Here is a 15526-nt window from a genome sequence, read left to right as displayed (position 1 = left end):
CACACCTCTTGTTAGTATCGAGTTATAGAAAGTGTCTAAAACACACAATAAATGTGGTGGGAGGCATGCATACTAGGTTTTTGGTTCACATTTAGCTAGAATTCTGGTACATTAGAGGGGTTTTAAAAGAATAGAAGAACATGGTTGCCTTTTTCCAAGAACAGCACCACACCTGTCTACAGGCTGTGTGTGGTATTACAGCTTAACTTGATTCATATCATTGGAGTGGAGTTTCAATACCAAAAAATACAGTAAAACTAAAAACTGCACCAAAAGTAAAGAAAAACACCCCCAAAAAACCCTAAATACTGTGTCTAACTAATTCCGAGTACATGCAGGTAACATCTAGTCACAGGGTTCGTTGCTGCAAAAAATGCAGCAAAAACCTCTGAGAGGCTGTATGCGAAATACCCTACCCTACATAGTGTGGAAAATCCATCCCAAAATCAGTGTCCAAATCGGCACCATTGGGGCACATAGGGTAGACCACTGTGGCACCAACAGGAGCAGCCCATCGGGAATCTGCCTGGTAGGGCATATGGCCAGTCCTGGCCTGTATATTCCATACAATGAACAGAGTTTAGCCGCAATACCATATTCATCCAGCAGACCGGAGTGGTGCCATTTCAAGAAAAAAGGACACCTTTTTATTAATTTTAAGTGCTGTACCCCTTTAATTATTAGTTCTGTAGCGCATCATTTTTGCGTAGCTCTGTAATGGTATGAATTCCTATAGCCAGGGCAGACTATTACCAAGAAATGAAGACGAGAGGCAGACTATTATAAATACCAAGGTTTATTACAATGTACACAGAAGTTACCATAAAGACCATTACATGTGAGTAAAGTGAAGTATTTATAGACAAATATACTGCAATGAAAGCTCGTTCCGATCGCATACGAAAAGCGTAGATGAAAAGCTTACATAGATCCGAGTTGTCCTATATATCACCCTGTAGAAGACTTCTTGGAGGCAATGCTCATTACAGGCGCGCAGTTTTTCCTGCTGCCTAACGTCTTTGTGGAGATACGGCTTATTAACGTTTCAAGCTTGAAATCTGCATCATCTCTTCCATCTTGTGCCCATGACAACACTCCCACACCAGTTTGGATATCCATGATCATTTGGCCAACTAGTATCTTGGTACTTACGGGGATGGCCATTTACACCCGCTCAATATACCTACGGGGAAACAAGACTCCGAAATCGCAGGAAAGCTTCAAGGGGAACAGCGCTACTTGACAGAGGAGCCACGGCAAGGAGGAAGAGAAGACCTAGCAGGTAGTTTTAAAGCTTTATTTGTGATGACTACATATTTTGGTGCTGGAATGGCATATTCCTCGGGCTATATAGCAATAACATTATCATTTAAAGGCTATGACCAATGATGGAATAAGACTGTCTCAATCCAGGTCAATGATTGATTGTTTTTTGCCACGTGATCTGATTACATCACGGGTTATGGCCTTTAAAGGGGTTGTCCAGTTGCAAACTATTAATGGCCTATCCTTAGGACAGACCATCAACAGTAGACCGGTAGTGGTCTGCTGCCCAGGATCCCTGTCGATAAGCTGTTCTCTGGGCCGGCGTTCTTGTGCACTGCACTGATTTCTGCAGGAAGCAGACAGCTCTATTCTTGCTGTAGTGGCCAGGCATGGTATTGCAGAACAAGTTCCCATTGAAATTAATGCATGTAATACCAAGCATGACCACTGGAGAGAGAACTAAGCGGTCTGCTTCCTGAGAAATCAGCTCAGTGCATGAGGGCACCGGCCCATCAAACAGCTGATCAGTAGGGGTCCCGACAGCAGAGTGCCACCAATCTACTATTCATGGCCTATTCTAGAGATAGATCAATAATATAATTTACAACTAGACAACCTCTTTAAATGATTGTGTGCTTTGTGTTTTATTGTTATGAGGGCTGAAGAAGGTGCCTTAAGCTGCAAAACCACCCACTGGGTCTCCTCCTCCTCCTTGCAAAGCCATTCCCCTTGTTGCTTTCATCCTGATTTTTGCACTTTGTCACAGAGGCACTGCCGATCCTTTGTAGCTGGCCGGTGACCCCGCATACCTGTCATTTTCTGTGCTGCGTATACCCCTGTTATTCCTAACTGACGATTCTGTGCACAAGCTTAAAGGGTTGTCCGATTACCAGACTTACCTGCTTTAATAGGGCTGAAAGGGTTAAAATAATGACGTGAAACATCCTCCGCAGCCACCAGGATCCAGTGCTGCAGCCTTGCTCTGCTCCCGGTGGTTGTTGTGATCGCTGACATCATAGGAACTCAGGTGACCACTGAAGCCTATGAAAGGTTGTAGCATCACCGTTTGTTCTTCTGGCATTGGCACTTGCATCCTGAGTGCCATGATGTCAGGAGTTTAGGAACGTGACGCTGTAGCCTCTCATTGGTTGCCGCAATCACCTTACTTCCTGTGACATCAGTGATCACAGCAATCACTGGGACCACAGCGGGGCTGCAGTGTCTGCGGAGGGGTGAATATGTTTCTATTTATTATTTTAAGCCCTTCAGCCCTATTGAAGTGGGGTTGTCCGGTAACCGAGAAACCTCTTTATTGCACCATGGAGCACCCTCTTTGGTTTTTATATCGTAAATTGCAGGAAAGGAAGAGTTGTCATGGGGATACCAGTGGAGAGGAGCAACAGGTGAAAACACGAATAGGGCCGATGAAGAGGTAAGTGACCCAGTGGAAATGGATGAATGGATTATAAGAGGTCCATCGAGATGTTGCCTTCAAGATGCCCGTCCAGGGTTCAACCCTTAGATTAGTCAGTCTGTAATAAGATTATAACTCTGTACAGCTCATAATAATAACTGTTATATGTATGGATACGGTATCCTAAAAGTATACACCTTCATATTACAAGTTCATACTTCTTTCCCTATGAGGAATTCGTTAAGAGGTCAATCTGGATGACCCCTGGGCTCCCGGATATTGCCAAATGTCATCCTACCTAATAGCTTAGCCAGCCTTTTGAGGTTCTGCAATGGCGGCAGCGCCAGAGGCCGGGCATCCACGGTAAAAGTCTCTGATATAATTACACAGGATATCTTAAATTAAAGAAATTACATAATGTGACAAAGCAGCATGGCTCTATTGTTCTTCAGCCTGAAAGCAAATAAAACTCTCTTGGGATACAGTTCCACCTAAAACCCCCTTGAGTACTCGACCCGAGCAGGTGATCTTTGAACCCCCCAAGTATGGTGGTGGTGGTGGTGGTCATGGCGGCTGGGCTGGACGTACTAAAGTGCAGTGTGAGAAACATAAAATACACAATATTGTTTAGACTTCTTTCCCCCACATTACAACACATGGAAATCACAGTATGTTTGTTATAGGAGGCACCGATAAGGACGTCTATATTTTCAAGACCAATTGGGGGACTGCCCAAAGGTTTCCCGAAATGTTTAGTTTTTGTTTATTTTAACACCCTCAAAAATTTTTAACTTAAAGGGGTTGTTCCAAGATTAAAGGGGCGCTAACTTTTTTTTTAGACAACATTTGCTCTTCTACTAGTTTGCGTTAGTCTCATCATTTCTGTAATATACTTGTGTTAAGGATTTTGTTGCTTGAAGTGGCTGCCACTAGAGGGCACCCTTCCAACTTCTCCGGAATCTTCTATCTGTTGTTGAAATCTTAGGTACGCTTTACCTTTTATCACCTATCCACAAGGTCCCGACAACAGGCGTCCCATTTCCCAGTCCTCCTCATTGTGGGCTCACTGCACCCCACTGTAGTCAGAGCTATGGCCGCGCATGCGCAGCGCCGCTCTATTAATTTTCAGTGGGACTGCCGCAGATAGCTTAGTACTTGTACTCGACTATTTCCTTCAGTTCCACTGAAGCGGCTCCGCTTATGCACAAGCCCTGCTGCATTCAGTCTCCAAATCACCGCAGGTTGGTGCAATGAGCATGCGTAAACAAAAAGGGGGACATCAGGATCACTGGGGGTTTCAATTGTGGAGCAACCCCTTTAACGGGTCATCCGTGACATCAATTGGCAAAGGCCTTTTTGCCCTAGGGGGAACCAGATGGGTTACTAGAGGCACCGGTCCTTGTTCTATACATAGTAATATTTTGGGACAATGGCATATGTAGAAGAGAGGGGGTCCCATAACTCAGATAAAAATGGGCCTCTAATCAAGGTGTCAGGGCAACAGGGAGTAGTGATTATTTTCCCCACCCCTCTCCCTTTCTATGACCCTTAAACATTTCCCAAAACCATTGCTTTTGAGCATTCAGTTCCTCTGGGGAGGAGAGTCCTGTACTGGTTCCAGCACCAGTAGACAAGGGGGTGGAATCAAATATGGCTGCGCCCCTCTCTCCATGAGTTCATTACTAACTCTGGTATATACACCCCTGTTTCGGGACAGTTCGGGCGGGGTACAGCGACATATATCAATTTATGCCTAGAAACCCAAGCAAAAGTTTAAAAAAAATTGGAAGCGCAGTGACCAATGTACATGTTAGTAAATTTACTGCAAGGTGAGTGCAAGCTTCAGGGCCCAGAGGGAAGTCTGCAAGTAAAAGGCCACATTTAAATGGGTTGTCCACGAGTAAAAGGATAATTTTTACATTTTCCATTGACTGTCTGGTACTACAGTTCAGCCCCATTCACTTGAATGGGAATTCCCAAGACTATAAGAGACATATGACCATGGCCAGAGGGGGCGCTGTTGTAGGGGAAAAAAATCTGATTTGATTTTCTGAATCACGGACAACCCTTTTAATTGCAACCCAAAACCTGCACAGCAGTGACTAAGAGGGGTAAACTGGACTGATCATATGCCATGCCTCCTGTATTGGCATACTTGGCGGGGTATGTTGGGGTCTATCATTTCTATTATTTAGGAGTTTATAGGCTAGGCATGTCGGTGCGCCCCCTAGTGTCAGGGTACCCACAGGTTGGCACGTGTCCCTTCGCCTGCATTGTCTCTGTCTCGTAGAACCTTGTTCCTATGAATGGGCGGAGCGGCAGGAACGGCAGCAGGCCTTGCTATAGTACCAGTGACTGCACAGATTCACTTTAATAGCCAAAGCACAATTTGTTCCAGCTTGGTCCTGACAGCTGTCATCTAGAGGAAGAGAGGTAGAGCTCGTTACACAGAGAGACAATGTACATGGCCCTATTAGTCCTGAAATTACTGGGATAAATAGAATAAACAGCATGCAGGCAGAGCGTCCCTCCACATAATCAGCAATTACAGTACAATCAGCGGCCCTGACATACTCCAGGGATCCCTGCGGGAGGAAAGATTTAGTTCAACGGACTTAACCTCAATTATTCAACCTGAGGGAGATAGTACACAGTGCTGATTCTACATAGAATGCATTCAGAAAGTATCCCCCCCCCCTTCCTACCATATTCATATTTTATTGTATAGCAACCTCTTGACAGTAACCAATAGAAAATGAGTATTCGGAAGGGGGGGCGGCATTAATAATAAAACTTAAAAATCTTGTTATTTGTATAGCGCCAACTTATTCCACAGCGCTTTCAAGTAATTGATTTATTACCCCCCACCAAGCTGGGTACTCATTTTACCGACCTCAGAAGGATGGAACCTTGAGCCGACTACCTGAACCATGCAGGGATTGAACTTGCAACCTTCAGGTCGTGACTGAGAGCTTAGGACTACACACTGCGTCACAAGAGGCATTCCAATATCAGTGTAGTAAAGAGTAAGTGTCCAGAGGGGATAGTGTCATAGTAATTACGGCACACAGCTCAGTTTGCAGGGGCAATGGCTGGATGGGACTGAAAAATGACAACTATTTTTCTGATCCATATATGTGCTCCTAGAAGTTGTCACTTCCCTTCCCCCACTGCGCTGTTTACACAATAGGGGAAATTTAATATGAGCGGCGTTTCGAACGCTGGTCTTAATATTATCACCTTTGGTATATAATGTGCCTAATGTATGAAGAGGCACACGTCTTTCCATGTATCAGGAGTCCAATCCACTGTCTGACGTCACCCTACATTCTGATTGAAGCTTGAACAGCTCCAAAGTCACAAGACGTCCGACAGGGTATTCTTACCGTCTATTGCCAGCCACTCCGCTGTCGAAGCCTCTCTAGCGCACACACTGGCTTTAGCCAGCAGATGGCACCGTTGTATAACAGCAAAAAGAGAGAGGGTAACCCTGAAGCTAAAATTGGATTGGAAAGGGTTAAGTGCCTCTCAGCTCCTCCGTGCACCCACACAGAAATCTACACCAGCTTGGAAACTGGTAAAGATTTCTAATATGATTTGCCCCAGTGTCAGGATGGGGTAGAAACACCCTCGATAAGTCACGTTCCTTTTTGGGGAAGTGGCATAAGCTGGCATACTTTCAAAAAGTAGAAAACTTTTTGCACAGCAGGGAATGCACAAAATGTTGCAACTTTTTTCATGACAGAATATGGTGTAAATAGTTTTATGAATTCCCCCTCAATGTATATTAGGGCTCACTCACATGGGCGTATGTCACCTGCGTATTACGGACGTAGGTTTGACACTCATAATACACAGTGTTAAAACACCATTGATTTCTATTGGGCCACTCACATCTATATTACATGCGGGAAAAAAAAGGCTGGATGTCCTATATGGGTGCGTATTACATGTATAATACGCACTACAATAAGGTATGGGGATTTAACATACGCAGCAGTTATGCATGTACATTCGTATTTGCGGTGTACTTTGTATTTTACGTGCATGATAAGTACGCGGGACACGTAAACCTGTGTGAGTGAACCTTTACTCAGTGGGTCGACAATAACTAGCCAATAACCCCAGCATAATCCCAGGTTTGTAGTTACCTCTGCTTGAGAATGGACTCGGGGCCTTCACTATGGCCCCCTTGCCCTCCCTTACTTAGGGGTCTAAGTTGCTTTACTTTCCAAAATTCATGACCTTTCCCACCAGCTCCTGTGCACTCAAAAAGTTGGGCATGATGAAATGTAACATGTTTTATTCCGTGTTCCTCGACATTGGCCGTTGGAGGAGAGTCGGTGAGAAAACACAGAGACCTGATGGTAGGTGGTGGCTTGAAAAAGAGTGCAGTCAATGATGCTGATTAAGAATACACCTTATTTGGAACCAGCTGGTAACATGTTTCGAGGTACATAGGCCTCTTCATCAGACAGCTGGATTAAACATACAGAACATCATTGGCTCATAGTTATGACAATCGGTGGCCAGTGGTGAGGCAAAAACTAACAGCCAAGGGCAATGGAAATAATGTTTTATCATATGTTTAATCCAGCTATCTGATGAAGAAGTCTACATATGTCGAAACACATTACCTGCTGGTTACAAATAAAGTGTATTGTTAACCAATACCATCACTTGCACTCTCTTTTAATCCACCACTTACCAACAGGTCGTGCCAGCCTGAGTGTTGCTTCACCTTCCCTCACTTTAGTCTTTATGGGAGTTCACCCGTCTCTCCTCCAGTGGCCAATGTTGAGGAAGACGGAATCATTCATGATAGTTTTTATCATGTCCAATCCTTTAAGTACACAGGAGGGGGTGAATTTTGGAAAGCAGAGCAATAGGATCCGAGTCTTCTTTCGAATCCCTTTTTCCATACAGACTAGACAGTCTGATAGTCTTGCCGATATAGGCAGGTTTAATTTCATGTGCACCCTTCCATTGTTCAAGTTCCTTCCTCTTCCAGGGATAGTAATACAGTGACAATTACCATCATGGAGATGAACCCTCTCAGATGTAAGGCTCCATAGCTACTGGTATATATGGTCCACCTGTATTCAAGAGGGTTCACTTTGTCTTCTACTGGCAATATGAAAATGAGCATAGACAACTTCAGCTTCTGGGAAACTTCACAATGGCTATGCCTACTACCCTGGTTGTTATGTCCTTGGACTCACCTGGTGGATCAGTGGGGCAAGGTTGCAAGTCACAGGTCTGTTTTCCAATTGGTTTGACCAAGAGATCGCATCCACGAACAATGTCTCTTCCCTGGAAGCACTTGACATCCCTCATTCTGACTCCGACCCCACAGGTCTTGCTGCACTGCAAAGGTGGAAAAGGCTAGCTCATTATGAAGAAGTGACCCGAGGGTCGTTCAAAGGGTTCGTTGACATCATCTATAGTATTTTTCAAAAAATTCCAACAGCCTAGAAAAAAATTCTATCCCTGAACAAGGAATAGAAATTGTTAGTGTACCATAAAGTTTGCAGCTGTCTGTTGGATTAAACGCTAAAAAAAACCCCCAACTAGTTACAAGGGGTTAATTAGACGTATCCCAAAACAAGCGGCACACTGTTTAGATCTTGGCAGCTGGAGACCACAGTGAAGCCTGGCCAGGCTGTGCTGTAAAGCTGTGTCTGGCACCGATACCCCAAATCTAATCATCTCTTGGCAGCCGAGGAACAGTCTGTCTGCATGATACCCTGTGACGTCCATAGAGGCCACAAAATCTATCCCATAAAGGGTTTATAGTAGCAGGGTCTCCTACCTCAGACCAAGGGGTAGTATACCACTTAAAGCATGGTCGCTCAAAGCAGGTGTTCTCCTCAGCAGGTTTCTTGGCAACATCACAATCGGATGGGTTGCGAGTCTTAACTTTACCGTTGGCAACTTCTAGGCAAAGGACCACTCGCTGTTTCGCTCCCCTGCCGCAAGTCGTGTTACACTGCAGGAAAGGTAGCAAATCTGTTAGCCTGAACTGAACTGATGTTAGGGTTAACAGAGGTTGGGTGAACCAAGCAGGACATTAGTACTATATGCTGCTATCTGAGCAACCAAATACTCTACAAAATGTTCTGTAGAAGAAGATTTATCCACTGGAAACCTTTTGGTACCAGCTGTGCCATAGGCAGTATGGCGGGCCATCCTTTTTGGCCCAGTGGTCACATCATGAGGACATACCCACCAATAAGAGATTCTGCAAGTATTATGTCTGTTGTACGAACCTCGTGTTTCCCCTTTGATACCCAAAAATGTTCAAGTCAACCAACTTACCCTTTCCCAGTCCTGGCTCACCCACTGGGCAGGACAATTTTTGTCCCCACATGGATGTATGGCTAATGGTTTTGTGTCTAGATTACACTGAGACTCGGGGACCACTCTGCCGTCACTGGTTTTGCAATACACGTGTCTTATCATCTTCCCTGGACCACAAGATCCGCTGCACTGTGGGAGAAAAAAGGACAGGAACAGGAAAATAAACATAAATGCCATTTTTTAGACTTTTTGTTGACCTACAGCCTGGGTCTTCACTTATGTTTATCAGGGTGTGTACATCCAACTGTATGCTAGCCACTTATCTTTCATTCCGATCATCACTATTTAAGTTCATGTAGGTACATATACTGGTTATGGTAAGTTATATGTGGTACAGTAGACTGCCTCTCTTGTCTACACGGACTTGTTTTAGGTTGAGAAGACTCACTGCAATGAATCCTGTAGCCAAAGGAGTGTTGCCATGAGAAGACTCTCTGCAATGAATCCTGTAGCCAAAGGAGTATTGCCATGAGAAGACTCACTGCAATGAATCCTGTAGCTAAAAGGCTGCTTTCATGAGAAGGTAGGTAAGGTAAAGTTCCCTGGTACAAGCACCGGGTCATGACTGACTCCATGGGTGATGTCACATTGTGATGTTTTCTTGGCAGACTGTTTTTGTAGGTTGGTTTGCCATTGCCTTCCTCAGTCATCTTTACCCCCAAGCAAACTGGGTACTCATTTTACCCATTTCGGAAGGTGAGTCAACCTTGAGTAGGCTACATTAGCCAAATGGGCATTCAACCCGCAACCTTCAGGTCGTGAGCGAGAGCTTAGGACTGCATTTCTGCTGCCTTAACACAATGAATCATGTGGTTGAGAAGGTACTTCCATGAGAAGACTCTCTGTAGTGAATGTAGCTGAGAAGGCGCTTCCATAAGATGACTTTGCAATGACCCTGTAGCTAAGAAGATGCTTCCGTAAGATGACTCTGCAATGAATCCTTTAGCTAGGAGGATGCTTGGGTGAAGCACTCTGCACCAAATGGAGATAGGTTTTATTACTGATAGCCTAAAGTCCAACCACCAGAGCCTCATGGACTTTTGCCTCTTCCAAACCTATTTCCAAACCTTCTCTGGAACTCATCAATTACCACTAAAAATAGGCAGCCTCCCTAGAAACCGTTGCTTAGCAATATCAGTTAAATGTCCTTAGAAGAGATTTAGAAGTTGCATTTCGCTTGAAGATAATTGGATTATTTGTAGATTGTGAAATCTTTTAATGGACCAACATCATTTTACCAGAAGGGATGCAATTTCTAAAGAGAACATATGCCGTCTGAGGCGGCTGCTAGTTCTGTTCCTTGCTTCTCTCGACAGCTAAATGGACAGAAAATGCTCCTGGAGAAGGAGATATGCTTTCTGTTTGATCGCTACTTCCTTTTTTTTCTCTGTGTAAATCATGTGGAACGTGTGAATGTAACACATGGAGCTGTTCACATCTCCGGGACTGGTTGTGGACGGCGCCTGATAACTTACGGGTCAACTCCTCATGCTTGTTTTGTAGAGTTTCCCAACCATGTGAAATGTCTTATACATCTAGCATATATCGGATTACAAAAAGTTCCATACTCAAGTCGTACCTATTATATGTCAAGGAATCATGTAAGAACCGCCCTTCTTCAGGGCGGGTATACCAGTTATCACTTTGTAACTACCATACTTGTAGACTTTTTACAACCGTCGAAATTATGCAACTGATGCCATTCAGATAATGATGGGAACATTTTTTTGTTAGCACTCACAGGTCCCCAGTCTGATACTGTCCATTGCCGGTCACAAGAAGGTCCTGTGCAGTTCTTCTCCGAAGGTGGTCGGGTGTTCAGGTCACAAAGTTTCTCATCTTCTGAACAGCGCACGTCCCTAGTGACGATACTTCGTTCCCCACACTTTGCTGTACACTGAAAAATAGCAGAGAGATGTAATATTTTAGGGATTTCTTAGAGTTTACATCCATGAAGCTTCAAAACAACATCAAGAACACAAGGTCAAGGTAATATTTGGGGACTAAAACCCATATATCTTTTAACTTGGGTGACAACTACTTTTAAGTAATCACAATAATATACATCATTCAATTTGAGGCATCAGTCCCGAAAGTTTTGTTGACTTTGAGGGCAATAATCATGAGGTATGACAAGTAGACTTCTCGGAGTAGCTGACTAACTTCTTGTTTTGATTGATCAGCTGTTTGGCAGGGTACCCACGCTTCACTTTTAACACCACAAAATTGGGAACCCTTCCCACTTGGCCCTACAAGAAATAGGTAACTCTTCCTTCTCACTAGACATCCAAGTTCAGTAGTTCCAATATAGATCTTTTGCTGGTCAGTGTAGGTCAATGTTTTGCCCAGGAACCTCCATAAACCTTGATCTGGCTGCTGCAATGCAAATATTGTTTTTCAGGAATATATCTAATGGCCCTTTAAGAACAGGTTGGATAACACTGTAGTCTATACCATAAAAAAATAAGTAACCGGCGCACATTAAAAGAACGGGAACCTTGAAAGGTTTCGCAGTCCATAAACTTCACCTCCTAGAAAATCAGATATTATGAGAAGTAATTGGTCGGCTCCAAAGGCTTGGCACCTTCTGAAGAGCAGGTTGTTGTTGAATATGGTGCAAATTAATTCAGGACGGGAAAATAATTAGGCAGGGTGACATGCTCAAGCCTTTTCTCTCTTCTGATATCCGAATATAAAGTAAGAAAAATGACTATTTAGTAGTGAAAATAAGAACATCAGTGATGCCCACAAAAGCAAAATATATTCAGCAGCCTCTTTGCAGGGGATGATTAGAAAACAAGTCAAGAAATCTAGATGTGGCCATAACGAGCTCTCATAAACCAGCCCTTGTGGACTAAGCTTGAACAGAGTACATCTTATTAGGTTTGAGAAGTGAAGTGCCCAGTCTCTTAACCTTAGAGTAATAGTCATAGAAGCTTCCCTGGAACTTTACAACTAAGGGGATCTACCGGAACTGTTCAAGGCATCTTAAGAGGCGAAGAGCAATTAGTGAATACTGTCTTAGTATTGTTAGTCATTACTTATTCCACCTCTATTGATGTGGCCAATTAGTGGCTAAAAGTTGGGTGTAGGGGCGACCTTTTCATGAATACATGAAATCATTAGCTCAACTTCTCATTTTTTTAATTATCCAGCATAAACAGATGCATTTCGGGGGTGAAGCGCCCCTTCATCAGTATTTGCTGGGGAAATACATCAGGGTATAGAGTGGCGCCAGGACATGTGTCACCTCAGACATAGAAGTGGAGCTAATAGTTTCATATGTTCGTGCTTCTCTGAGTAGATCGTACCAACGTTTAACCACTAATTGGCCTGGTTATATAAACATCTTCCTTGTAGGTTGAGATGGTACTTGGGTTGGCTGCACCTGTTATAAGAACTTTAACCCTACCAAGGAAGAAAAAAATAGGACCTACCCACCTCTTCTTGGGGTTGCTCCACCCCTCTTTTTTGCTGTTCTTTGACCTCTATTGATGGAGCAGTAGAGAACATGTTCTACTTCCATCATCAACTTGGATAATCCAAAGTTGCACCGAAGGAGGTTCCTGAAGCTATTAAAGCTAACACCTTACTATAACTTTCCTAGTCCTTGGTGTGAACTTAACCAACATTCATGATAGGTGAGATGTCTAACTGCACTTATGAAGGGAACGCAGTTATTGTGGTTGCATATGAGACTATATGGAGAACTGACCACTTGGCTTCCTGCAATAAAGTCTCTGGTACATGCTTGGTAGCTGTATTTGTAACTCCTATAGTCTTAAGTGGACTTTCCCTAAATCCCACGACCCTGGTTCTGCAAGCCAAGGTGACATGTGTTGGCTGTGTAAAGGAGAATACCAAATAAAGTGTCCTTTTGCTCTACTGAAGTTTATGAGAGTTACGGATCCAATTGACCAACTCCCAGATTTCATTGTAGAGAGTGTCCAGTCAACTCTCCCATTGGTCTCCTCTTGTATTTGGCCACCACTAGCTAGCTCGGTTTGCAGAACAAGATATATTGGCTATCCAGAGGTGAGACACTCAACTACCACACATTTATATCATGTCCTTTGGGAAAAATCCTTTAAGATCTGAGCTTTTAGGTCAAGTAAGTTACAAGAGGGTGGAGACAAACCTCCAAAATATCAGCATAAAATCATATTTGCAGTCTTTCAACTCTTTATATAGATTTATGACATGTTGTCAGAAGTGGAATTACAGTTTAAGAGGCAACACATTCCCTGGTGTATGAGCAATTTGCTCTTCGGAGCAGAACAATCAGTTCTAGAGCTCGGTGCACCATCTGGCAAACTCTTTCAATACGAGAAGAAGGATAGAAGGATTCTCTGGAAAGATGAGGAGGAAAAATTAATGCAAGGCTTAGCAGGAGAGACACCCATTACCTGAAAACATGGCGTCCTGCCTGTGGCATACCATGGACCTCCAGACAGCATTCCTTGCTAATTTTACCTACGAGCACAATTAGTCTCCAGACAAGACAGCTGAGCAATTCATACGTATCCTCCGCCAAGACATCTGGTTTAAGGTGTGAGATCGCTTCGAGAAATGCTAAAGTATCTGTTATTTAACGCAAATCCTCATAAAAGGGGCAGACGGCATTGATAGGAATAGCGGGTGGTGTCATGTCCCACCCCGAAACAGGAAGCAGATCCAGCTAAGCCCCACCCAGGTAAGTAAAAATCTTAAAATTGGTCTTGGACATGATGCATCATTGGGCTTACCTACAAACAGAATAATAGCGTATACATTTTGATTACCGTAGGTGCTGATATCCTACACATATAACGCTAAGTTATGAGATGACTGGAGTTGGGCATTAACCCCTTAAGGACCAAAGTGTTTATGTCTAGAGATGAGCGAGTATACTCGCTAAAGGCAATTGTTCGAGCGAGCATTGCCTTTAGCGAGTATCTCCCCGCTCGAGACGGAAGGTTCGGGTGCCGGCGCGGGGGAGCGGTGAGTAGTGGCAGTCAGCAGGAGGGAGCGGGGGGGAGAGAGGGAGAGAGAGATCTCCCCTCCGTTCCGCCCCGCTCTCCCCCGCAGCTCCCTGCCCGCTGCCGGCACCCGAACCTGCAGTCTCGAGCGGGGGAGATACTCGCTAAAGGCAATGCTCGCTCGAGCAATTGCCTTTAGCGAGTATACTCGCTCATCTCTATTTATGTCCAAAATGACCAAATATGTGTTATGGATTTTGACCCCTGTGGTGGTTTTAAGGCCCTATTTTTTTTCAGCTACCAAAATGATTTTTGCTGCATTTTTTTTCCGGGACATATAGGGATATTTCTTAATGTCTTTTTTCAGGCTCTCTCCTCTTCTATAGCTGGTGGCAGTGATACGGGCTCTCTCCTCTTCTATAGCTGGTGGCAGTGATACGGGCTCTCTCCTCTTCTATAGCTGGTGATGATGATAGAGATCTCTCCTCTTCTATAGCTGGACCAAAAGTTATTTACCAGCAGCACATTCAATAAAGCACCCTTCCTAGGGGAGGCAGACTAGGTGCAAAGCCATTTTAGGGAAATCGGGCCTGAATTCTCCACCTAACTGCTTTGTTAGGTGCTTGTAGAGCAAATGACTACGTACAGCTAGAAAATGTTGTCATTTGCTGATATTGAGAGTCTTACTGCACAAACCCCTACCATTAGCAAAGAAATGGGGACTGAGATCCATTCTTTATTTTCTTTGTCCAGTACCTGGATGATAATGGAGATGGGGAGAAAAAATTCATAGAGCCTCACGGCCCCTTCATTCTACCAACTGGAGGAAGTCTCAGTAGTTAAACCGCCCTATGATCTGCAAATCTCGATTTACAATAACCTAGCCATATGTCACTTTTATGTCACTATAAGGTGGAAGTACTGTCTTACATGGTCCCTTACAGCTAGTATCGCCTTACAGCCGCTGTGACAGGTGGCCCCAAGCAGCCACATTAGGCTCTGTCCTCCCTGGCCCGAGACTCAGCCAGGCAGAGGGGTAGAGCTGTGTTACAAGGACTCCAGGCACTGGAGGAAAGCTTCACTCCCCTGCCAGTGAGTAATGTCAAGGAGCAGGAGATAATAGCAATGCTGACGAGATGGGTGCTGGTTAGCGCCCGGACTAGGTGTCGCCTCCTGCCTGTGATGTGGATGGCCAGCGAGATAGGGGAAAGAGAGTTAAGATGTGTGTAGCACTACAGAAGATGCTCCACCCCCCGAATGTCCTGAAACTCTCACGGTGCCTCAGGAGAACTCTAAAAACAATGTGAGCTGCGTCACAGCTCTGAGAGTTGACGCAGCAAGAGTGAGTGGCAGCAGTGATTTGTAAAGCGGCAGAAGCACCAGCGCAAAGAGGAAGTGGTGGCAGCCGTCGCCATTTGGAAGAGCAGCACGGCCATATGGACATCTGCGTTCTCCTGTTGCAAAAGCAGCCAGGTTGTCATAGGAAGGGCCCTAATGACCACGGTTAGACCAAAGGTGAGTAAATATG

The 15526-nt window shown here is 44.4% G+C and overlaps 1 protein-coding gene across 1 annotated transcript in view; it reads right to left on the bottom strand.

The window, feature by feature from the left end:
- Positions 1-795: 795 nt before the first annotated feature.
- Positions 796-15526, bottom strand: part of ADAMTSL2 (ADAMTS like 2) — a 53159-nt gene continuing 38428 nt past the window's right edge. The window contains exons 17-21 of the mRNA XM_066582027.1: positions 10782-10937; positions 8999-9169; positions 8493-8669; positions 7903-8047; positions 796-5099 (exon numbers count right to left, since the gene is read on the bottom strand). Coding sequence (XP_066438124.1) covers positions 4981-5099; positions 7903-8047; positions 8493-8669; positions 8999-9169; positions 10782-10937 — 768 coding nt within the window. The 3' untranslated portion in view covers positions 796-4980. The remainder of the gene's footprint in view (positions 5100-7902; positions 8048-8492; positions 8670-8998; positions 9170-10781; positions 10938-15526) is intronic.

This window comes from Eleutherodactylus coqui, chromosome 10, assembly GCF_035609145.1.
Source record: "Eleutherodactylus coqui strain aEleCoq1 chromosome 10, aEleCoq1.hap1, whole genome shotgun sequence".
Taxonomy (NCBI): Eukaryota; Metazoa; Chordata; class Amphibia; order Anura; family Eleutherodactylidae; genus Eleutherodactylus; species Eleutherodactylus coqui.
The sequence above is the reverse complement of the archived record's forward strand: the minus strand, read 5'-3'. Positions and strand labels throughout refer to the sequence as shown.